Source organism: Saccostrea echinata, unplaced genomic scaffold (assembly GCF_033153115.1).
Source record: "Saccostrea echinata isolate AGI-Se365-2 ecotype Australia unplaced genomic scaffold, CSIRO_AGI_Sech_v1 ptg000059l, whole genome shotgun sequence".
Taxonomy (NCBI): Eukaryota; Metazoa; Mollusca; class Bivalvia; order Ostreida; family Ostreidae; genus Saccostrea; species Saccostrea echinata.
Window position 1 is genome coordinate 321,718 of NW_026889808.1, and position 26,506 is coordinate 348,223.

General features: G+C 33.0%; 1 protein-coding gene, 1 long non-coding RNA gene and 1 pseudogene across 2 annotated transcripts; all 3 read right to left on the reverse strand.

Moving 5' to 3' along the window:
• Positions 1-2,909: 2,909 nt before the first annotated feature.
• LOC133174816 (uncharacterized) lies at positions 2,910-4,390 on the reverse strand. Its single transcript, XR_009719191.1, has 2 exons — positions 4,279-4,390; positions 2,910-3,030 (listed from the first exon to the last, which is right to left on the reverse strand). It is a non-coding gene; the product is annotated as an uncharacterized LOC133174816 (long non-coding RNA).
• A 1,866-nt stretch (positions 4,391-6,256) lies between these two features.
• LOC133174771 (uncharacterized) lies at positions 6,257-11,365 on the reverse strand. The gene is made up of 8 exons (XM_061309867.1): positions 11,187-11,365; positions 10,741-10,860; positions 10,318-10,363; positions 10,096-10,232; positions 9,329-9,382; positions 8,887-9,006; positions 6,493-6,728; positions 6,257-6,361 (listed from the first exon to the last, which is right to left on the reverse strand). Exons 1-8 carry the CDS (start codon positions 11,290-11,292, stop codon positions 6,257-6,259), a joined length of 924 nt encoding a protein of 307 aa, XP_061165851.1. The 5' UTR covers positions 11,293-11,365.
• Positions 11,366-23,705: 12,340 nt separating this feature from the next.
• LOC133174772 (uncharacterized) lies at positions 23,706-26,300 on the reverse strand (annotated as a pseudogene).
• Positions 26,301-26,506: the final 206 nt, after the last annotated feature.

Consider the following 26,506-nt stretch of genomic DNA (forward strand, 5'->3'; position numbering starts at 1 on the left):
TGACTTAATTGTTATTTCTTGTTATTTTACATTGTTATCACACGTTTACTTAATCCAAAACGTGGCGTACAAGATGGAGGTTACCTGTAATTTCAGAAAAGAAAAGAATATTTTGCCTTTGAATTTTATCTCAACGACAAGACAAAGAAGTAGTTATGTTCACGTGTTCAATCATTATGCACACTGGAAGTTGCAAAAAAGAATTAAGAAAAAACTATTAAGTAAAAAGAAAGAACAAATAAGAATGAACAAATAACAATTAAGTTATAGCAACTTAGTGACAAGATATAACAGATAAGAACTAAATAATCACAACTGTAATGGACGTTAAACTACAGTTAATTATTTTAAAAAAAACATAGTAAAACTAGGACTAAACATTTCGTTTTCAAGAAAACGCAAGTCAAGATACACGTTCTCCATATCTACGTTATACTTAGCCATAACCAGAAATAAAAAGTCATAACAAATAACTCGCAACAAATAAGCTATAACAAATAAGTCATAACAAGTAAGTCAGTGTCCCTCCAGGGCTTATCAGACAGATCTTACGTGCTATATAGAGCCGGGCATTATTTTGACTCCGTATGTTTTAACTTTAAAATTCAACATGCAAATTGTAATTGCAACTTTATAGAGTTCAATTGTTTAGCTGTAGTGCAAGCTTTTTTGTTTTTGTTATCAGTGTTTTTTTAGTGTTTGATATGTATATATACATGTATACAAGACAAGGTTACCCACTTTTGCCCAACCAAGGGTCTGAACTATCGACCCGCGGAACCTCTCTTATAGCAGAGCAGGAACTCGAAGAACTAGGCGAGTTAAAATATTTTCTTTCAATGGCGATGGAATTCTCGCGGCTCCACCCAACACTACACTGTCATTGAAAATGGAAGTGAGATACAGTTATTGGGACATCTGTTTTATTAGAGCATCGTAAGTGATACAAATAGTACAAGTATTTTCTAAAGCAATTTACAATGAACTTCTTAACTAACATAGCTGCCCTTACTTAAGAAGTATTAATATAGAAAGCACGGAGAAATTTACAATTGAAGGATACCCACTACCACCCCCAAATCGGGGTTAATCTTTTGAGATATGGATACTGTCTCCTGGCAATACAAGAACATTGCAGACCCGTAGCGACGGTTCCAAAAAGGGGGAGGGGGTGGAAAATTCCCAAAAAATCTGACAAGCCAAAAAAAAAAACCTACACTGACCAAAAAGTGGGGGGCCAACTTCCCTAAATAATCTGACAAGCCCCCCCCCCCCCCGAAAAAAAAACGGAAATTGCAAGTGCTCGACCTTACAGCAACAAAAATGTGTGTGTGTGTGGGAGGGGGGGGGGGGTAATTTACCATAGCAAAATACTATACTCAGAAAAGTACTCTCCTACCCACCTGTCGGAAGACAGTTAAAAATATGACAAATTAACACACGACGCACAATTCGTCAGTCATCAATTGGTTCAGTTCAGTTGGAAAAGGTTAAGAGAACTATATATATCATAAATTTACATAATTAGAACGTACACATCAATTGCATGAATAAACAGGAGTATGTTACACACTAATTTGCAAAATTCATGCTTACTATAAAATGCAAATCTATTATCAGACATGTTTATACTAGTAACTATAATCTTAAGGTAGAAATAAGCATTTGCAGCTAGGTTAAGGACGCCCTTTGGAAATACACAGTTGTACGCCTTACAATGTTTTGTAAAAATCTTTACAAAACAAAATAAATTCTAGCAGTATACATGTAATTTTTGATAGATAGAAGTTCTGCTGTCTACATTAATTATTATATAAATCGTGTCTTCTTAGTTCGGCCAGATACGTCAATTATCAATTGCTACAGAGGTCGTGAAAGTAGGAGGAAAACACGTCATCTCAGTAAAGTGAGATCCAGTTTGCTTTCAGTTTTTGTTCTGTTAATGTTATCAAGGCAAGATAAATGCAACATCAATTCATATTAACATGTACATTTTTTATGGAAAATAAAAAAAAGTATGAATTTTAGGGAAAAAATAAGTATTTATTCACCCAGACTCATTTGCATTTTAATGTGTAGCAGTTAGACTGGTTCAATCGCAGGTGGCCAGATAGCTCAGCTGGTAGAGCATTTGATCATAGATTCATGGGCCTGGGTTCGAATCCCGATGTGGTCCTACGTATTGTCCTCCTCTCCTACAATTATTTTTCCTAACCTCTTCACTGGCTGATGTTAATATGGGATTTTATTAAGAAATTCGTTTACAATATGAAAATATATTTATCTTACCTAGCTTATGGAGTTTTGAAATGCTTCCCACCTAAAACATTTCGTAAAAACAATTCTTAAAAGAAATATTAATTTAGCACCGGGTGAGTCCTTTTTGAATTTTCCAGTCTGGAAATTTATACTTGAAATACGCAGCACCCATGGCAAAGGTTGAACCTAAATGCACTGGAATCGCCACAGTTATTGGTACATTAAGGTCCTGGAACCATATTTTCTCCGCCTCAAATAAAAATGTTTTCATTTGTGAGTAACTCCCAGTCTTTATTACGCAGCGAATTTTATTTTTCCTAAATGTCTCTGCGTGTTTTTGTATGATTTTATGCGTTTTGCTCCTGACTTCAGAAAAACACTCTTTTAATAAGGCCCAGGACATATTAAATCCTGTTGCATCATTTTTTAGTTCAAGGCCTCGTATTCTTTTAGCACTTTTTTCGATGTCTTTTAAACTCAAATCATTTAGTTCCTTGAGTTTTACGGATAGACTGAACTCAAATGTTTTATTTTCATCCATGATTTCGCACATTTTTTTCTTCTGCTCTTCGAACTGACACATTAACGACACGTACTCACTATGATGTTGTTCTTTCCATACCTTTACAGTTTGAGCTGAAAATACTTCCGCAACTTTATCCATAAATCGATTTTCAGGTGTGGTATCCCATTTTTCTTGGACTGTTTCCCCCAAAATCTCATCTGGTTTACTGAAATCCTCGACCTTTAGGAACATCAGGTTGCAGTACTCTAAAACAACAATTTCTGTATTTGAATTTTGATTCTTGTCATATGTTGAAAAAAATAAAATTTGATTTAAAATGAATAAATATCCAATTTCATGCCCCGTTGTTGGTAGTCGTAAAATATAAGCAGGACGTTGATTAGGAAATAGAAAAATTGCCAAGACTGGGAGCTACTTTCATGAAAAAATGTATGTTTTTCTTTGGTTTATACCATTTCTTGTGTGAACGTATTAATTTAATGTTTTGTCTAGCAAATGTTTGAATATAAAAAGAGAACGACTTTTGGACTTTTTCGAGAAGCGCTGACTTTCATAGTCGACGGCTTACTTTGACTTTTAAACCTGCGTATGCACGGAGAAGCCGAGCCAAAGATACATGTAATAGGTAGGAAAACCTAATTTGCTGTTATAGGTGTGGTGTTGGGGACACTAACATTACCGGTATACAATCAACACAAGGGATGATGGGAGGTATAGAAGTGCATAACTTTGAATAATCAGTACCTTATTCGTAAGGGGTAATATCTCCTTCCAATATCATTTAGTGAAGAAATCAAATAAGACAGAAAAAACATTCCGGGGAAAAAAACCTGACAGAAGCTGGTCAAAGTGGGAAGGAGGGGCCTGAGGATAGGATAGTTGCTGTACACTTCCTAAACAACTTAATACGCGCTTTAAAAAAGGCCCATTATTATCTTTTAATTAACAGTTAAGCTAAATATCTTTGTCGCAACAGAAATAACGTATATTGTCCTTATGTAACTGCAAAAGCCAAAGCTTCTCTCAAACATCCATTAGAATAAACGATTCATTTAAACAAGATGAAATTACACCTCTTAGTCGACGAAATGGTAATTGAATGACCACGACAGAAGCCTTCAGCTGCCTTACAGCTATCTTTTAGTTGTATAATTTCATTTATAAACTGTTCATCATTTTACTCAGTATATGGTGTTTTTTTTTTTTAATTTTTTCGATGATAATGGTATTAATATAACTGAATAACACTGAAAGGCAATTTAAAGACGACGGAAAATCATGGAAATAAGACTGAAAGGTCACTAAAATATGTCATTCATCGACTGAATTGCCTCTAAAAGTAACTGAAAGCCCATTTTTAGTCTTAAGGTCTATTTTTTTTTCCTGTGATGGAACCCAAATTTTGTTTACAAGGTATGACTGCAAAATATTATAGTATCTGAGATTATTTTGACTCTTAGAATTATTATTGTTGTAATAATAGATACACTTACTTGATCCAACATGTAGATTGGCGTATGTTGTATGTTGTTTGAATGTCAAGTTGTCAACATTGAAGTTTAAACACAATACTGAAGCTTTAACCTCATGAATGTATGGAGAAATGGCTTATTCTCTCAGCTGTATATGTAGATTTTCCTTTTTGTCATGACCACTCTATTAATTATAGGAAAATTAAGCATATTAACCACATTGCTTATGTAAAAGGCGAGGAAAAGAGTGACCAATCTTATAAATTCTGTGAAAAAAAAAATCAAGAACAGGGCAAAGCCACGAACCCTGGACACACCAAAGTTGGAATCAAATGTCTAAACTGTTTATGGTGATTTAAGTAATTACAGTTTCTATAAAAACTTTATGCTTATTCTTATAACATAAGTGAGTAGCATGAAATGATTTCAAATAACACGGTTGTATATCCTTCAGGATCTTAAAGTTAGCAGTTAAGTACATGTGCCATGTAACTGAAAAGCTCACGAAATACAAAAAAATAGTCATGTAAGGTATATTTATCCGATTATTCGTGCCTTTATTTTCTTTTAAAGTCCCTCATTATATCAGCTTCTGATATTCGTGAAGTATAAAATTGCAAATACTTTGCAAGTACATGTGTATTAATTAGGCATTGTATACAAAAAATCACCTTATATATTTTAGTGGAAGAAAAAAAATTACACGTTTCTTTGTAATTATGTGTTCAATGGCTCTTTTGGAATTTCGACTCTTATAAAATGCCTTGTGAAAACAGCATGTTAGATGCTTCAAATTTACATGTGTGTTTCTTGTGGCAAGTTCTTTCTTTAGGCCTAACAATTTTGACATCATGACCTTGTCTATAAGGTTTGACCTACTTTTGAAAAAGACGCTCTTGAACTGTTTGTATTATGGCATATGCAATCCTTGTGACAAGGCCTATTTTCGTTACCATTATTTTTCCCTTTAGATAGATCTTAATTGCTTGCAATGTGTTTATTTATTTGCAAATAACACCAATAACTTTGTTATAGTAGCAACTAATAGGCATCGGATGCCGGGGTGGTTTTTTCTGAGATATTAAAACAAGGGGGTCTGGATGTCACTGTCAAGTCCTGAAACAACACGCTGTGCATGTGAAAATCAGTCTTTAACACCATGTAAATTTAAATGCCATCTACTAAATAATATTTGTAACTTGTAAACGCTTATAATTAAAAGTTCCGACTTTCAAAAATACCGATGAGTAAAATATTAATTAGAAATTAAAGGGTTTTTTCACATTTTAGCAATTGTTTTGAATTATTAACGTACTCTTAACATTGTAAATGGCATGAGGATTCCCGCTGAAGAATAGGGAGAAAGATTAGAAATAAGAGTTAGCTAAGTTTTTTGGGGGGTGTGCCCATTATCCCCGATTTTTACTAAATCCACAGAAAATGATCCACGCGAATAAAAAAAATTGATTTAAGAAGAATTTTTTTTTTGTATGTGATTGCTTGTTTTCTTTTTTTCTTTTGGTTTTGTTGAAATTTGTTTTATGTTCACCACAACTGGAACGATTTAAAAAAGAGACAAACAAAACGCCAACCATTCAAATGTCATTAAAAAAATCATTGCTTTGGTTGGTTAAGATTTGACATTGATAAGTATATACATGCACACTAAAAATATGCTGTATACTAATTATTTTTTCATCAATACATGAACCATTTTGCATAATTTTAAAAGGAAAGTCTTTATACATGGCACCTGATCCCACCTCTTGAATGTTTTAGAGGTCCGTGTTTGCTCTGCTCCAAAATTTGTATTGTTTAATGGACTTCTGGGCTAGAATTTTGCTCGTTATCTCCATACATTTCATCGAATGTTCATGTAAGTATTAGAAATAGATGTTTTACCAAAGTCTCCTCGAATATTTTTCTTAGATTCTCGATTTTGTCATGCCAATGATAAGGAACTGTGATAACATGAAGTATCTCATCTTCCTCTTTTTTTTTATCTTTCGATGTTGAAATTTCTTTGTAAATCCTCCGACGCAAATAACGGATCATTTCCTGATAAATTTTTGTTGTTTCCATTTTTTTTCTTTCCAGTCTCTGTCTGTAATGATATATAATAACAATTAAGCTTCTCAAACTATATTAAAAGAAACAGAACCCTGTAATTTTGACTATAGTCACAATATTTAATGCATCCTTCGAAAGAAAGCTGATAGATTTACTTGAACCTACCACTTTTTTATCAATTTCCAGTTCATCTAAAAACACACTTTTGTCGCTTCCTTCGCAATTTTCAATATACTTTTCGCGAGCGTTGTCTCCAAATTCCTCTACTTTCCCCTTTTCATTCATGAGAACACCGATTCTTTCGACATTTCCAACGGGTATAACATCTTCCGGAGAATTAGGGTTTAAGTAGGCCAGTCCACAATATTTGTCACCAATGTAAATCGATGATACCCATTTAGCTAATATAAAATAAAAAATAGAATCAGCGCTAGTGTGCTTCAGGAATGTGTTTTATATTCCTATGAAGCAGAATTTATTTTAAAAACTTCTACATGAGAAAATTAAACAAAACACTTGCTACGGCTGTCAACTCGACATTAAGATAATTCGACGATGTATTATCAATTAAAAATAGTTACTTTCATTCATATGTCGATTCGATATATCTCAGTGAACTTGAAATGAAAGACACCACAGCATCTGTCACATCTGTTTCCTATTTGGATGTTTTACTGACTAGAGACGATTAGGGCCAACTAACAGCTAAATTGTATGACAAACGAGATGACTCCAACTTTTCCATCGTCAACTTTCGTATATATGTTATGCTATCGCCTACATATGGTGTTTACAAGTCCCGACTTATTCAATATTCAAGATCATGCTCAGATTACGATCAATTTTTCAACCGAGGCAGGCTACTGACAGGTAAGTTGATCTTACAGGAATTTCAACGACCTCCTGTTAAGTCGGCATTTGGTAAATTCTATGGTCGTTATTATGACCTTCTTAGCAAATATAATCTATCATTTCTTGGTTTTATTTTTTAGCTGACATGTTTCATACTAATTGTAAGGCCTTTGTTTTTATACTGAATTTTATTACTGAATGCTCTGTCTACCAGATCAACACATAGGGCTTACATCGGTTGAGACTGGTTAACAGGGGATGCTTACTCCTCCTAGGCATAAGATTCCACCTCTGGAATTTCCAGCGGTCCATGTTTTATGCCCTTTTTAAAGATTTGTATTGTTTATAGATTTTTGAGATCGATCAGTGTTCGTTGCCTTCACCTTCTTAAGAGAAACATCTGTTATTTACACACCTTTAGCATTAAAAGAAAAAAATAAAAATCCTTAAAAAATTTCAATGTTAAAACATAAAAAATTAAAATTGCAAAGCTTTTCTTAAACGATTTCTGGATATTGATGTATTTCATGTACCTGTTATTGATTAACGTTGTTGTGAGATCATATATTGGAAATTTATTGTATATACAGAAAAAGTCCCTGATAACACCTTTGGAGTTTGAGGGTGCCCGTGTTTTATGCATGTTCACAGATCTGTAATGTTGGTAGATATTTTTAAATTCTAAATTTCGAACATTTCAAAAATAAAAATATCAAATTATAATAAATCATTTAAAAAATGTATAGGCCTCCTACATGTATAACTATAAAAAAAAAAAATACAGATTGAAGGATATCTCAAAATTTCTATTTTGATAAGTTTAAATAGAAAGTTTGTACAAAATTTATCCATGTACATGTATAATGTTTACACCCAAAAATATCTCGAAATAACTATTACATTTAAGCATGCATTAGAGTCAAGTCTACATAAATTTATCACAAAATTAATGAATGATGAATTGAAAAAAAATCAATTATGACTTGCAAATAAATCCGGACTTATTCTCAAAAATAAATGGTACGGACGCTACATTTCACATTCTTAACATTTTTACTTTACATACTTGATGAAAAGAAGACATTAATTTGGTAATCTCAAAAACACTCACTGCTCAATGATTTTGTGCCTAGAAAAGGTCTGAATTTGAAGCCCTTCATCGGTATATTGTGTCATCTTACATCAACAGGGGATGCTTCCCACCTCTGGAGTTTCCAGCGGTCCGTGTTTTATGCCCTCTTTAAATATTTATATTGTTTATAGATTTTTTCGAGATCGATCACTGTTCGTTATCTTCACCTTCTACATGAAAGAAGGAAATTCTCACAAGGGACGCAAAACAAGAATTAAGCAATAAGTCTGCTCTCGAAATAGGATCTTTCTAGTTTGATACAAATAGATTGATAACAAAAAAGAGATTTCATAAAAAGGGAGAAAATATTCAATGTGTGCTTATTCAACCCAGAAACTTACGACATACATGTAGTTAGTTGCGGAGGCAAAGTGGCATTCAGCTCCTTATTGCATTACAAAATGAAACTGTGTCAATCAGTCAATTGAATGTTCACTTAAAGGTCTGGACAGGTACATGTGCCTAAATGGCAGAGCTTTATCATTCAGACATTTGCAACTGAAAATTTCTACATTTGCACTTTGAAGAAGCAATCTGTCTAAACGTTAAGATATATTATTTCAAAACATCCATACTTCTCGTTGGACGTTGAGAAGGTTTTGAGGATGATGGGCCTTCTTTACCCTCTTCATTTGTATGTTCATCTTTGATAAGTGGGGTTTTTGGTCCGACCTCCTCGTCATTCGCGTCGTTATCTTGTGGGAAAAGATCATAATGTTTTAAAATTAATTAAATTTGTACAGATCTTTATATTTTTACAATAATTATTTTCTATACTTATTGGAAATTGAATGCGATTGTATTACTGGAATTCAAAGATATAAAAGAAAAAAAAAATGTTATATAATTTTTACGTCGTAAATTATTTGAGAATGAATCGAATTTAATTACTTAATTCAGTCAAAAACACCACTGTATATTTTTTTTTCATTGTCCATATAAAATCTTTATGTTTAATTCATACATCATACTAAGCCATCTAATTTATCTAAGTATCTATAAGTATATACCGTATACCTTTCTTTGAAATGTCACTAAATTTTACTCCTTGTTTGTCGTCATCTGGTGATTCTGGTAAAAAATATAATTATATACGTATACATGTATTTGAGAAAATATAAGCTTAGAATATTCTTCCTTTATGATTTGTATCATGCAAATTATGAAAAACAAAATGAGTTATAACAAATATTGATGATAATATAAATAAATGAATAAGTCTGAGTGATCATAAGGAAACCATTAAAACATATTACACTGTACCTTCAGGGAATACAATTTGTAATGAAAGATAAAAATCTTTGAGTCACGAGTGTTTTCCCTACCTATATTAATGAATTCGGTATCTTTTAGTTGTAAATATATTCCATTCATTGCAACATAAAATGGGCTGAACATCAGACATGATGAGGTAACAAGTATTTAAAATCCTTTCGTTAATGAGAAAAATTCTCCAAAAACTCCGAACCCCCATGTAAAAGAATCTTTAGCATGTTTTTTATAAGTTCATGTAAGATTTATTTTCTGTGTATGTTATTGAAGGACATGTCACTAAAATATTTACCTTAAATTTTCACGGAAAAGGGGTGGGGGCATAATATAGTATTATGCCTAATTTGGATCTAATGTTTTACATTTATTGAATCCTGTAAATTTACAGGATTACTTTCTGCTTTGTCTCTGTCTTTTGTCTGAATTTAGGAGTACATAAAGCAAATTTATATTTACAACTAACTTCAACATACCCTTAATGCTGTAATGGTCATTGTATAAGTTTGATTTACCTGTTGGTTTTTCCATGCAGGGTACCCTATATCTGAACAGCAGTATAGCTCCAATTATAGATATAACGTACAGAACCATTAATATTATTGAAATTATAAGCCATACATTTAATTCACTTCTGCAGTTGTTTTGGTCTCTGTAAAATAATAAAAATATACAAGATTTTTTTTTAATAATCTGAGAAAGTCGAAAAAATTCGAAGAAAAATGAAATTAGAGTACCTTGTTGTGTTGACCTCTCTTTTGATGTAATCGTAACATTTTTTATCTGAAATATTGAGCCAATAGCGTAAGATTTTGATATTATTAACATAGATAATAAGACGAAATGATCATCCTGTTAAAATCATTATTCCGCCACTATTTTATAACTACAGAAATTTTAAAACACATTTTACGAGTTATAAAAATGATTCGGTGTATATACAGAGAGAAAATGCTAATATTTTGTTCCTATTGTCATCATTTTTAACTTATGCATTTCTTTTGTTTATACAACCTTTTTCTATTATATACACAATCCATATTTTTTGTGTTTATATAACCCTTTCCTGTTATATATGTTCAACTATGTACATATACAATAAATATGCACGAATTGCATCAATGTCTTTTAAACTTGTCTATAATTCTCGCCTGTCTTACATTTATAGGACTCTGTTGAGCTGTACCTAAATGGACAAGGTTGAACTGAGTCGTTACATTTAGCATAAGGATTATCCTGAATAACTGCCCCATGCATGTTGAATTCTGCACAGTTTTGACCTAAAATATATTTATAATTTTATGCTTGTTACAATGATTTTATTTGTATAAGAATTAGACACATTTGGACATTGACTTAAAATCGTATATAATAATTTGAAAAATAACTAAAAATACGCGGGAAAAAAGGATCTTTTTTTTCAAAATATTCTTTCATTTAATATATTAAGTTCAGTTTCATTTTTATTTTTTGACATGTTGTGTTCAGGCAGTTTAAATTATTAGATTATATTTAAAAAAAAAAAGAAACATCTTCCTCATTTACTACAATTTTATTTCATTACATTTTCAAATCTTAATCTATTTAAATATACTAAAAAACTTACCTAATATGATAGCTTCCGGTGCACATACTTCTAGTGTATCATTAATGAATTCATTAATCAGACAGTGGTATAAAAATTCCTCTGATGTCACACAGGACTGGGGCATATTTGAACAATTTTTTCTTGCTGCCCGATATTTCCATTCTTCTTGACTTCCTGGGCAAGATTTAACGAACACAACTGTTCTCAGTGACTCTTGGCATGGTTGTGACAAGGAAGAAATCTAAATAAATTAATCTTTTTTAGATTATCTCAGTGAAAAATCAATATATCTTTTGCCTGATTCTGATTGCAAAATTGCAACAATACTGAAATAAGTTCCCTTAGCTCAACTTAAAATGAGCTTCTGCATCTGCTTTTCATAATACAAGAGAGAGAAACAAATTCTATCCATATTATCTAACAAATAATTGTGTAGTTTGTATTATTACATGTCAATATATTTTTCTACTATAAACTTCTATCTATATAAGGTAGCAGTGTTTTATTATATTTGAAAATTGTTTAAAAACGTTTTACCTTCACAATAATTACACAAATCATCAGCGGTACAAACATGTCCATTCCTCTGTTCATTTTACGCTTGACTGATTTTACCTTTTAATGATAAAAAGGATATTCAAAGTTTTATAATTTTATAGGGGATTTTACTGGATGGTCTTCCATAGCAAAAAAGATAGGCGTTGATAATGTTAACATTTTGTAACAAGAGGCCCATGGGCAACATGTTCAGCACTTACCTGAGAAACTTCATCACCAGCAGAGTTGAATCTGCATTGTCGCCCATAGAAGCCCTACCCTACCCTCAGAGTTTTATGTTTTAAGCAAACTTGAATCTAAAATCTAAGTACCTACTGAGGATGCTTCCACATAAATATGATTAATCATGACTTTCCTCTTCTTGAGCAGATGATTTTAAATTGTTTTTTTTCTATTTTTACCCATATCAAAATATGATCCCTCATAGTATCCCCCACTCTACCTTCAGGAGTTTTGATTTGAACAGACTTACACTACCTGACGATGCTTCCATATGAATATGACTGATTATGACATTGCTGTTCCTTAGAAGAAGATATTAAAAGTACCATTTTTTTTCTTTTTTATACCCATGTAGAATTTTGATCGCTCACAGTGGCCCCACCCTACCTCCGGTGAGGGAAGGGGGGTTATGATTTAATCAAATATGAATCCACACTACCTATGGATGCTTCCATATAAATATGACTGATCCTGACTGTCCTGTTTTTCAGATTTTTTGATTCCTAAATTCACCTATGTAAAAGTGTGATCGCCCAAAGTGACAATAGAGGTCATGGTTTGATTATCCATGAATTTTCACTATGTCAAGGAGCTTTCACAAAAGTTTCATCTTTTCTGACTCAGTGGTTTTTTAGAAGAAGATTTGTAAATGACCCTAGAAAAATTTTAGTATATCTAATTAATCTCCCCTTGGAAGAGAATGTGTCCTTTCATTTGAAAAAAAAAAACTTGAATCCCCTTTACCAAGGGATTCTCTGATTTGGCTTGGTTGTAGCTGCAGAACTGTAGCATTATGATTGGTCCAAGACTAATATATAAAACCATAACGATACAGTTCTCATTTTGTTTCTTTACATATATCATACTTTCACATGTAACTTTATTTGTATGAAATATGTTGAGATAACGAACTTTATTATGTAGTCTATTTATAGTTCCTATATAATCTATACAAACGCAAACAGTTCATAACACTACATATTCACTGGTTTTGAAGCCGTATTCACCGGAGGGTCGGTGCGCGTGCAGCGGCATTGTGACGTCACAATCAACACCTCAAACAACGTTGTAAACAATAGTTGCAACGGCCGGAGCAAGCTGTGTATCTGTGCAGGAAAAAAGATTAGCCAAGCCTATCGCAGGATTATTTTCTAAACATCTGTATGTCTTACAAACAGCAATAGGAAAACACGGAAGTTATAACTTGAAATCTGGATTTTTTTTTAATTTTTCCACGACAGAAGTTCGTAAATGAAAGTGGTATCATCATGCAGCCTTCAATGTCTTTATTATGGACTCTTTCGGTGGTGAATATGGTTTGTTATTCACCAGAAAAATATCAACATTGACCGAGGTGAATTGTATATGTCCATAATTGTTTAGTATTCGAGCTCAAAAGTCCATTAAACATTACAAAATAGGAGCAGAGCAAAACGGACCTCTCAGAAAACAGAGGTGGGATCAGGTGCCATGGAGGACTGAGCATCCCCTGCCGACCGGTCACACCCGTCGTGTGCTCCTTGTCAGGATCAGAAATAACGGAAAAATCCGTCGACAATTCAGTGTGTAAATAATGGCCTATACTACACCAACATTTCCGGATCGGGTGGGCATCAGATGGTTTGATGGCGATTGTTTTTATATGTATTTGTTGCAATAGCATTTAAAATATTAGAGTCAAATGTTTTTTTAATTATGTTCTAGACAGGCAAAGAGGAAGTTGTAATACTTAATCAATGCCTGGTGCTTACATTAATATTTTTCTTCGTTGTAAGGTTCAATGCTGAATATGAATAGCATGGTATCTATTCAAGTTTGATTGTAGACGATGTTTTGTAGCTGCACTAGGTCAATTATGAAAATTTTATATGTCTTCTTAAAAATGATATTTGGACAATTAAATACTCCTTCTAACAAGTATATTTGGTATGCAATTCAAACGTGCATGATGACCTTATTGGAAAGCCTACAGTTTACTTTCGTTTTAGTACCATTTTATTATTATATTAGAAAAATTAATCCAGAATTTAAACAATCTGTATCTAAGTACACATACAATATGTATGAATGAATTCCTTATTATTATATTCATAATTACCCAAATCCATGTAAAACCTTTCCTTCGAACGGCTCGATATCTTAAACAAAATAGAATCTACAATATGGCCGATTGTTGAGATAAAATAGCGTCTAGATATTTTTAAAAAGCTCCTTTTTCGATAGTGTCTTTTAAAGTGCTGTAAGTGGCCCCAGGTGAATATGCTGTTATGTTTTGTGTTTATATAGCATAAAGAGTTTAAAATGTATAGATTAAAAAGATATTTTCTACCTCTTGTATTTTCGGGGGAAGAGGGGGGATTGAAGAAATAAAAAAAAAGCTACATGTATCATGCTCCAAAATTTGGTAAAATAAAACAAACTGTACATATTAGAGCAAATACCGAATTATGAAAACATTAATATGGGGGCGTGCCAAAAAAAGTATTGAATAATAGGTCTAAATAAATAAAACATTTTTAGAGCACCTTATATAATAAAAAATTATCCTAAGGGGCTAAAAAATATGCTTATTTTAAAATAAATGTACAATATAGTAAATAAAGCTTTAAGAAAAGAAAAAAAGGTAATGAATATGCATGAAACGCAGAGACATACAAGGAAAATAAAGTAGAATAAAAAATAAAATCAAATAGTTACATCACAGAAAAAAGCTCTAGTATATGTGTATTAATAACATTAAAAAAAATTACAAAAATATTGGCATATTTTCAGTAATAATCTTCTTTTTTATATATACTACTCTTCCTTACTTGAACTGATATTCTGTATATATATAAATGTGTTAATGTACCTCATGTACCATTGTATGGTTTGAGAGTAATAAACAAAGAAACCAACAAACAATTTAGCATCATGAATTGATAGAAAAAAACAGTGGTTGAGAAAATAACGCGGAAAGTTAATTAACGCAAATGATCATTGCTTGGGGGAAAATGACAAATTAATTTTAACTCTGAATTATTAAGTTCTTGTATTTTTACGATAATTTAACAGGGTAATTGTTTTTACTTAAATTGAGTCAAAACAATATACAATTTGGTGTTCCTAGAGTATTGAAAATGCATATAGTTCCTACTGTGTATTCTACCGCTCAGTGACAAGGTTTCGTGAGTTTTATAGGGTATTGAATGTTGTAGATTCCCAATTTGATCCAATGGATTTCATGAAGAAACTTACACTGAATGTAAATATATGAGATTTAAGCCATTTTTATAAGTTTATCTTAAAATAGCAAAAAAAAAAGGGAGGGGGGGATTTGGAAGAATAATGATGCTGAGCTTGAGTTAAATCCCAGATCACAAGATCGTGTTTTGGCCAAAGCATAACGTCCACATCGGACTCTTCCATTCTAAAACCTTCCTTGTTACTTCCACTCACCATATAACCATCTTTCATGTCGGATTTATTACATAAAGTCTCAATAATATAAATCATATGTCGTCTCATACTAACAACAGATGATGTCCCCATTTCTCGGTGAAGTCCAAGTTATCATATTTTCTTGTTGACTGTTCTTAAATTCCACCTGGATTTGCTTTACTTGAACTACTTATACATGGAGCTGATAAATGCACATGTCTTCTCAAGGCCAGTGTAAGAATAAATGATAAACTCTTTATATCCAGTTCATAACGCAGAAAGATGAATTGTTTAGAAAATGGACGTGATATTAAAATACATGGACCATGTATGAATATAAATAAGGGAGATCAGGAATTTGACATTACTGAATGTTTTGTCAGTAATATTTGGCCTCCACCAGCATTTTCATGGATAAAAAGGTGCCAATTTTGGCCTTCATCTAACATTGTTAAATATATAGTCGAAGGCGGTTGTCACTTCGTTGCCCTAAGACACAAATTTGGAAATAATGAAGACATCGAATGGAGAATTTCTTTCTCTTTGGCCGAACAAAAACTGGTACACTCGATGAATCACTGCCAATTCTTAACTTATGGTTTGTTGAAGCTTTTCCTGAAGAAGGTTATCAATAAAATTCCAGACGAAAACAAATTATTATGTTTCTATTATATGAAAACAGCTGTATTTTGGACAATTCAAAACAATTCTTTTCCTTGTTTGTGTCCACAAAATTTTCTGGAGGGTTTCTGGGTGTGTTTAAAGGTTATCCTAAAATGGGTGTATGAAGGTTACTGTCCTAATTTCTTTATTCTAGAAAATAACGTTTCATACTAGAATTTTTGGTGCAGCACAAAGAAAACTTTTTTCTCAGACTAAATGTATTATATGAGAAAGGTTTAGTATGTATGTTTGAAAATTCGGCCATGAGGTCCCACACTTTGCACTTTTTCTATAACCCCCTTTTTCGATGCATTTATGGATGAAAACACACTTATTTCTGAGGATGAGTTCGATAAATAACTGTTTCGCGAAGTAAGTACGTACGATACAATTAAATCAGAAAACTACTCTTTCTGTTAATGCAAGGGTCCTGAACTCGATAGAACAGCTCATGAGTTTACCCTTGAAGGAGTGCCAAGTTCTCATGTTACAGAAAGTAACGGTTTCAATTCTTCAGAGAACTGCGTTTTTACTACACAGCACATACGGTAACTTTGTATCACATGTTTTAAGCTCTAATGTACCAAAACTGACCAACAGAATGGTTTACATTGTTGACAAAATGTCCTCCAACATGCTGAAATTTGTTGCAAGATTTGGAAATATTTCTGACATGCTGTATCTTGTTATGTATTATTACAAAACATGTAGATATACCGAGGCTTTATTTATTTTAAAGATGACAAAAGACAAATTCGCACAGCCATACGTGATTCAGAAGTTTCAGAAATGTACCTTGAAGTATCCCGTGGTCATTCCTGGAGTATGAAAATGAGAAAAATTGTAGCCCTGCGCGTCAGACTTTTTAATAAAGTCACATACATAAATGAATTAATGCTTGAACAATATTAGTTTTCAAAACTATGTGCCAGCTTTACGCATACCGCATTTGGTCCTATTATACATGTTAGGGTTCTTATGCTACAAACATGTTGACATGAGTAGTTTTCAAGCAGCTTTATACAATCTTCAGGTCATAGTCAACGACGGACAAGGAGACTTTATAAGCAAGAACATCAGAGACATCTCATTTCAGATTCTTGGAATTTGTCACCAAATCTCAGGAAATTACCAGTCTGCTTTGAATGCATATCAACAATTTAATCTTTCTCAGTGGATCCATTCCACAAAATTCAAGCTGCCACACAGATCAGAATACTGGATGTAATAGCCCATTCTCCATAGGTCTTAACAGAAAATTAAGAGTGGTATTATGTTTATTATTATGATTTTTCCGTTTTTCCGAACTTGACAATTAGCATACGGCGTGTGTGACTCTTACTACTCTAAGGCATCTGAAAAGTTAAAAACTTAAGTGATATCTTCCTTCTCTGTCAAAATGAAAAAGGAAATTTCCATAGGTAAGTGTAAGACAGAAATCCTTATTTTGCTTTAAATAGAAATGACAATTCAGACAAACAAGCAAGTGCCAACTTCCAAGGAAGTAACATTCTATTCAAATCCAGTGTGTGTCCTTCTAATTATTTAAACATACAATTTAACCATTTGTTTAAAAATATTTTACTTTGAAGTTATATCAAAAGGAATTAAATTTCTAAAATTATACTTTAGCGGAAGGATGGGGTAAAACGTATGTCAGCATGTGTCTAACTGTTCTTGTGACATCATCTATTGTTGCTATGAGGCAAGATTTAATGGAAGTTTTTGATGTACTTAATAATTAAGTTCAAGTGAAAGATATTTATGCGTGTGTGTGTTTCAAGGTTTCAGGATAGAAAGATCAAATCAGAGCAGAATGCTCTGAGGTCTGACCGAAACACAGATTCTTGCTAACCCTTCTGAGAGACCACCTGGAATCACTTTACTTAAATTAAAACTGCTGAAATTGTCACTGCTGCTTGTATCAAAATAAATGACAAACTCTATATATCCAGTTCAGTTCACAAACAGATTCAAAGTTCAGTATGACCAGAATTTTAACTTAAAGGACCTTGTGTAAGTGTAGTAAAAAGAAAAATAAATTAAAATTTGATTTTGAGCGTTGATTTGTCACTGACTTATGGTATCCACCAGCAACTTCATAGAGAGGTGTCAGTTTTTGCCTTCGCCTTATATTGTAAATGGTATAGTAAAAAAATAGTGTGTATTCAATTTGTTGCTGTCAACTCCTTAGTTAATAATGATTTCATAGGAAGAAAGGAAACCATTCAACATTTCATACTTTTCAGTGGCCATTCAGTCATTGAATGGCAGATATATATGTGTAACATTTCAGTTACTTTTCAGACACAATTGAGGCATATTTCAGTTACCCTTGGGCGGAAACATTTCAGGTATCTTTCATTTACCTATCCCTCGCCTCACAGTGACCTTTCAGCTATATTTCAGTCGTTATTCATGAACTTTCTTCGGCTTTTCATTGGTATAAACATTTGTAAGTAGCCATTTCTTAACAATTTGATAAAATTATTCATATTTTTAAATGATTTTTGTTTCTACATTTCTTCTCTCGGTAAAAAATATTGAGGAAAAAATATACATTGTTTTGGCAATGACCATATGCTTTTATAAAAAAAATGTTTACTTAATATTTAAATTGTTGATATAGATTATGGACACTATACTGGACGAAAAAGTTCTGAGAATCTTAAATTTTACTGATAATCTATATAAATGACTATTAATGAGTTAGGAGGTGTATAAAACATACAGGTTCGTAATAGAATGTTTAGAATTAGGTGATGAAAGATAGCTGATTGACCTATGCTGGAAAGTTGAGAAATTCACCATAACCGTTGGCAGAAAATCTTGCGCTGTAAAATGCACTACACGATGGGTTATGAAAAGATTCGTGGACTGATGCAATAAAAATTAATACAATGTAGTCGATTACATAATTTATAAGGAACATAAAGCAACAAAAGTTAAAGAAGTGTTGAAAATTTTAGCTTGATACGTTGATAATTTGCCAAATTATCATTAAATAAAGACATTATATGATTAACCGGCGCTGTCACCGTTTATTTTCAAGACGTTTGACAACGTCATTATTTTCTAAATGTCCGTTCCCTCTGCCTCAATACACTTATCTTGATGAGATACCTTAGAATTAAGTGAAGATCTAAACCCGTTTTGTTTATATGACCTTACAATGTCATGAACAGCTGGTTTTAATGCAAAAATATTGTACATGTATATAGATGTATGCAAAGGAAAAGATCCTCGCTTGATTATGCAGTTTGCTTAATTTGCTTGTCGGAGTTCAATGTCTACCACACATGATCAACGTCATTTTTCGACGTGAATCACTTTTGGCACCCTGTCTACAAATCGACATTAACTGTGTTTCTCTTCTCTCCCTGAATCTGTTTTTGAATTTAAAAACAAGTACTTTGAATACATTTTATTTTTCTGTAGCCCATTTAAACATTTTCTAGGTCTATGCCAGTTTTCCCAGGGGCTGAAGCTTAAAAGAATGTTGGAAAATGACACACTCACACACCCTTTGACGTCATTTTAACCCCTTAATTATTTGGACATTCCAAATAAATTTTTTGTTACAAAATTTTATAGAAGGTACAGAATGAGGTAAAAATTGAACCTTTTTTAGGAAACAATCGTGTCATACCACATGAGTGATTTGACACGTTTTTGGGATGACAAATGCTCATATCAAAAGTGTTTTTCTCAATTACACTCATGTAGAAAATGCTTCATGTTGGAGCTGCGCCGCTTGGACATGCCATTGCTTAATAACATTAACAATACATTAAAAAACTTATGATTTATGGTTTATATTATAGATAGAAAAAGTGATACTTATTAAATGAAAAAAATTCATTGATTTACGTCAATCGGTTTGAATTTTATGTCGATAGTTTACGAACCTTTTGATCACCCCTCGTATTTGTATTACTGGATCTGTAGCGTTATGGTCAAAGAAATATATAAAACTATAACGCTACAGTTCTGCAGCTAATGCAGTAGTTACAATTCTAGGCAATGGGATTCTTGTTAACACTCTACCCAAGTACTTTTTTTTTAAAAGTGTTTTCTTCACAGAAGTTAAAAAACAATTAAAAGACTTCTTTTTCATACAGTCAATAGTTGCAGTTATTAATTTATATTTTCAGGTAGAGAATATTTGAATATTTGACAAGTAACATGTATGAGAGGGTTCTCGTTTGCTAGATCAGTTTAGACTCCACCCCACCCCCTTCCACATACTATTCTCTTGTAACAAAGGCAGTTTAAAAAATTTCTAACATTAAAATCTTGTAAATGAATTAATTGTATATATATTCAATGTAGCTGACCAGCAAAATATTCAACACGCTATCTAACAATGTAAGTTTAGCATTTTAATATAAGAATCTATATAGGTTCGCAGCACTTTCCACAAACTACACAAAGTGTTGAAAAAAAAATTATAAATTAAACTTGGATTTTTCATGGCCGTAGAATCCGTTGGGGAGGCTCAGGGGGCGTTGTGTCCCCCAATAATTTTGCCGATATATAGAATAGCCACTATATACTTGTGCCCCTCAGTAATTAACGTCTAATGACCTTTTTTTTTGCTTGTCAAGGAATTGATATTTGATTGTCCCCCCCCCCCCATACTGAAATTGTTCGCTTTTAATATATCTAGGTTCTGCCCTTGCAATATTGGCATTAATAGATGACCTCAATACTACAAATACATGTATATTTGCTAAAATCACGTGGCTCCTACATCATGAGACAAGGCTTAGAATAAAAAAAATCTAATCGACCTTAACATGTACTTTTTCAACTATATTATTTTTGTCAGATATCAGTGAAGTCCAATAAAGAATTGCCCATCCTTCAAGTTGTAAAGAATGTATTTTTTCTCTAAAATATTCGCCGATATTTCCATTTGGCACCTTAAAACAATACTGCGTATTTTGGTGTCAGGAATTTTGCTCTTTTAACAAGACTTTCTCACCATTTTCACATTTCCATCATTTAACCATCCCCCGGGATCCCTTGGGGAAAGAACCCCTGCCTTTGGATTTTCAGACTCTTCCTAACTTGACTTTTAATTATATGTTTCAAGATGGGCATGGAGTAATATTATACATTTATTGACTTGGTTCGAGGGTAACATGCATTTTGTCGGAATCAACAACCAAACTGTTTGCCTGAGGCCGACAGAAATTGGAAGACCATGCAGAAAATCATGATAATGTAGAACCTTTACCTGCAAGATCTGAATATAAAGATTGGTAAACAAAACTTTCAATTAACAAGTAAAGCATACACTGAGAATCATTTAAATCCATGGGGGAAAACGTTCATGAGCAAGCAAGATTTCATTGGTTCGAGGGGATGTAATTTCATGGGCAACTCATGAGAAAGGTAAAATCAGTTAATAAATATGTTGACAAAATAATTGTTCTTTGGGATGTAAATTTGTGGGCAAGGGTGAAACATAAATCTGTGTACGTTCAGGGCTCGAATTGGCGACTAAAATTTTTGATTGGCGCCTAAATTTTTTCCATAAGTCGCCAAATTGGCGACCATTTTAAATTGACTTGACGATCGTCGAATCCGAAAATTTTCACATTTCTAATATTTTTTTCTGAAAAAGCGAAAAGAATTTTTAAAAGAAGAGGTAATTATTTTTAGGAGTGGACATGTCATGTTTTCTTAGGCACATCATGGGGCCCTATATTCTATTAACCTTTAAAGTTGGCGCCTTAGAAAAATTGCCTGGCGACTAAAAATTTGTATTGGCTACTAAATATTTTTGATAAGGCGCCAGCTGGCGCCTAAATTTTAGAGGCTACTTAGAGGCCTGTACGTTGGTCCCCCACGAACAATAGTGATTCCACAGTTGTGTATTAATGCATAATTTGAATTAATATCTCAAACTTTTTGAACATAAAGTCAAAATCTGCTGGACAAATTGAATATGAAGTATTTTAAAAATGAAAGTATTGCTAGTATATACTATTTTGTAGTTGCCCTGCTGGACAGAATGATGCTGGATCATCGTTTGAAAGAATTTTAAATCATTTTCAAAACATTATTCAGTTGACAAGCTGTTTATAAAATCATTCAGTTTGCAATTGCAATATTGTATTTTGGATGATCTAATTAAACAACAAGTTTGATAGACAACTTGAAAAGATGGTGGATATCTTGCTTATATTGATGCTGGATCATATAGCTTATATTCCAGCAAATTGATATGTAAGTAAATTACATTTGTACAACAATACAGATTAACATTTTCAGAAGTATTAGAACTTATTTCAGCTGTTCATTGATTCAGCCCTGTGATGTGTCTGATAGAGAGAAAATCCAGATCCTAGAAAATATGTTTAAGAAAAAAAATATAGAGAAATTGGGTAACAACAACAAAAACTAGAAATTAAAAGATTTGGAATTGAAAGATTTTCTAAAGATGATTCCATGATAATGTTTTACGCAGGCTTTTTATCATTTGCAGTATTTTCAGCTTTTTTGATTTTATCAAACCTGCTGCTAATTCAATGATTAGCTACTATTATAAATTGTCGGCAAACACAAACCCAAACATTCTTGGTAGACAAAGAAATATGTTATTAATTGATGAGATTTTCATGTTTTTATGTCGTTTAAAATGTGGGCTTCTGGAGCAAGATAATGCTGTCAAGTTTAATTGTCATTTATCAACAGTCAGCAGAAAAATTATAACTTGGACAATTTTTTGTATTTTACTTTGGGAAGGATAAACATTTGGCCAACATGAGAAAAATGTACAGGAGAATGCCAGACTGCTTTAAATGTTTGTATCCCAAAACACGCATTATTATCGACTGCACAAAAATCAAAACAGGGAGTCCTTCATCACTTGTTCTTGGATCAAAGTTTTATTCTGCATACAAAAGCTCTCATACTTGGAAAGGGCTAGTGGGTATTGCTCCTCATGGTGCCCTTACCTTTGTGTCAATCCTTCATACTGGATGAATTTCAGATGTAGAAATTACTAAACTGAGTGGTCTCATAGATTTGTTACAGAGGGGGACTCTGTTATGGCTGATAAGGGTTTTACCCTACAGAAGGTTTTGGAGGGAACTGGGATTGATGTTCACACACCCCCATTTCTTATGAGTCAAGGACAATTCACTGCACAAGAAGTAGAAGAAACTCAAGTAATTGCCAGACTTAGAATTCATATTGAGCGGCATATACATTTACGCAGAGTTAAAGAATTCCATTTGTTTGATGCTATTATTCCTCTTAGTATGGTAGGGTCAATCAACCAGCTTTGGACAGTAGCAAATATGCTTACTTTGTTTAGAGGTTCCCTTGTTAAAGATTGGTCCAAGAAAGATTATGTGGCAATGTTAAAGTTGATTGTGTAAATATTCATTACATACAAGTGGCAGTAACATGTTGTTTCCCCAGTGTTTGTTATGTAGTAAATTTTTCCTACAGATTTTTATAAATACTAGTATGTTTCGTCTTAATAGATAAAAATAATTGAAGTTGAAAGTGATTAAGAGTATTTTTACCTTTTTCCATTAAATCCAGAGTCAAAATTTGAAATTTTGCAAATTTTTCCATAAATTCATTTTGCTCTTAAACTGACAGGAAGTGGAAATAATTTTTGGCAAAAAACAACAATGAGCGACAAGATTCTATTCAAATTAAATAGTGATAAAAAAGAAAGAAAATATCAAGTTTAGCTTTCATCTCAAATCAAACATCAAGATCAAATTTTATCAGCTCCAGGTGGGACTCCTCCTGTGTCCATACAAAAAAGTGACACCACTCTAGCCCTGTTACAGCCATCTGCATCATGATCTGATAGTAATACTTGTGGGTCTCTTTCAGTCTGTATCCATTCTCATCCTTTGTTAAGAATATGCAATCTGATATATGATTAACTGGACACTTATTTTCCAGCAATCCATACGAGGGATTAAGGGAAGGGCAGTGTACTATACGGTCTGGTGAAACTGCCAACTAAGGTGACCATGGGATTAGCACTAGTCCGCAAGGGTATATGTTGACCTCTCGGTCTAGTGCCTACAATATGAAATACATGTAGTGGTTATGTTTTGAAGAGGGATATTAAATGTACATATGAGAAAATTTATTGTAATAAATGTATGAATAAAATTTATCAATAATATCAATATCAATAATTATCCAATATTGTAATATATGTATTACTAGTATACACATATTTACTTTTTAAAATAGTATACCTCAACATAAGCATTAGCTGCTATAGGTTCACAGGCAATCCCATGACACATACTTGAAGTCACAACTTTTCTGCTTGTCCTGAGTCGTTCAACAAGTGGCTCATACTCTAGAATGGTAAATTGTAAATTTTTGGTCAAATAACTAATATCTCACTTGATCATGTAACTAGAAGAAGTACTATCCTTACTGTACGTGTACATAAATTGGCGTATTCAAAATTTAGCGCAATCACTGGGTATGGACTTTTTGGCGTTTCCATGAATAAGCGCTACACTTCTCCGTGCCGTGTTTTGTATATACATGTATAAATGATTTCTCAGCGGTATTAAAAAATTATTGCATTGATGTCTGCGCCAAAGCTGCTGAAATATGAAGATCGCCTTTTTTAGTAAACATACAGTATCTTTAAGGAAAGCTTTAAACTATTGAATGACTTACATTAAAGTTTTAGAAATGTAAACAATATTTATTAATATATGTACAATTTATTTTATTTACCTTTTCTTCTCCTCACGATATCTCCAGCAACCGATGCTGTGATCTGGTCTTGTCTGATCCGATGCCACTTGGGGTCCTGAATTTGTAGCCGAGTCATCTACTCAATATCTGATGCCTGTTCTTTGCTCACACTTAATGCACTCAGTTTCACAGTTTTGGTGTAGTCTAATGCCACGAATAAACTATTTATCATTACATTTTTCACTGGCAATGAAGGAAAGTCCTCACAATCAAGAATGTTCAACACATATTCACTTCTCATCCTCTGCTGAACACCAATAGGTGAGCCACGAGGAAACTTTCCAAAGTTTGTGCCATTCAGTGTCTTTTGTCTGGTCTTTAAGGTCTATGGTGGACAACAGTAGACAAGAGTTGTCAATAGCGGCTAAGTTGTCACACAATTCTGATAGAGGGAGCACATCAGTATTACTAGAAATTGGATTGTAGAGTGTAGAATGGATTCCTCCGAGCTGTCTGTGGGGATTCTGGGAATCATATCCAACTACAGTTGTGTTGTCAGATGAGCTCCCACTTCTCACCCCTGGGTATATGCCATATCTTGGGCAGTGATGATTTGGCAACATCTCTGGGCGCCAAGCAGTACAGGTAATGTGTCCACATAAAGCAGATAATCCAATGGCACATGAACATTTGCTGGAATCTCTGTATCTCTGTCATAAGTTGCCCTTCTTAAAAAACTATCTAGAATTTATACCACATTATATAGTGCTAAATATCAGTATGCATATGCATTATGAAATACATAATTATTAAAACAAGTAACGTTGCTTAATTGCCGATGTTTACCTCTAAGTCATGTGGCGACTCGCTTTTTCTCTGTGATCTGAAGGCACGAGCTCGTACCAGACAACCATCACTCATCTTATACACTGCAAAGAATTAAATTATGTCTATTAAAAATCTAATATCATTGAGTCTTTGTAAACTCCTTGTCATTTACTCAGGTAGCTGGAACAAATGTATATTTATATTGATGGAGGAGGCCCCCTATAGTCTTAGTATAATATTATGACTCCTTGTCATTTACTCAGGTACATTGTAGTTGGAACAAATGTATATTTATAATGATGGGGGAGGCCCCCTTATTGTCTTAGTATAATATTGTGTTTATCTACACTAGGCCTACATCATATTTATAAAAAATTACATCCAAGTTTTCATATATGACATACGTTTTAAAGTAAATCGGTAATTTACAATGTAATCAACTGAACTTGATTCCACTAAAATGGGAAAACAAAATCATGAGACATACCGGTCTCCGTTTTTGTACTATATACGCGGAGCATCTGACCTGCCCCCTTCATGGGAATTTTTTTTTCATGTTTACGTACCTCTGATGTCTGTGATGTATTTCTCGCTAAAATACTTATATCCTTTGGATATCTCTTTGGCACCTAAACTAGTAGAGTTCTTCTTTATGATATCATCGACAAAAGAGAACGAAATTATGGGCACTAAGCTAAGATCGCTTGTAGCAGACGCTGTCAACTTATTATCCGCCATAATTGTTGTACTTCGATATGTACGACCTTAGCCTCGTTTTCGATGCGATATGAATATTCATTATGATCTCATTAAGAACGGAGTATGATGAATCATATTAAAATTACATAATGAGTCAAAATCACGTGTTTCTTTGAAGATTTATGTATCATAATGCGAAAGATTAATGAAAATTATGTGTATAGCACAGATATGACAACCAAACT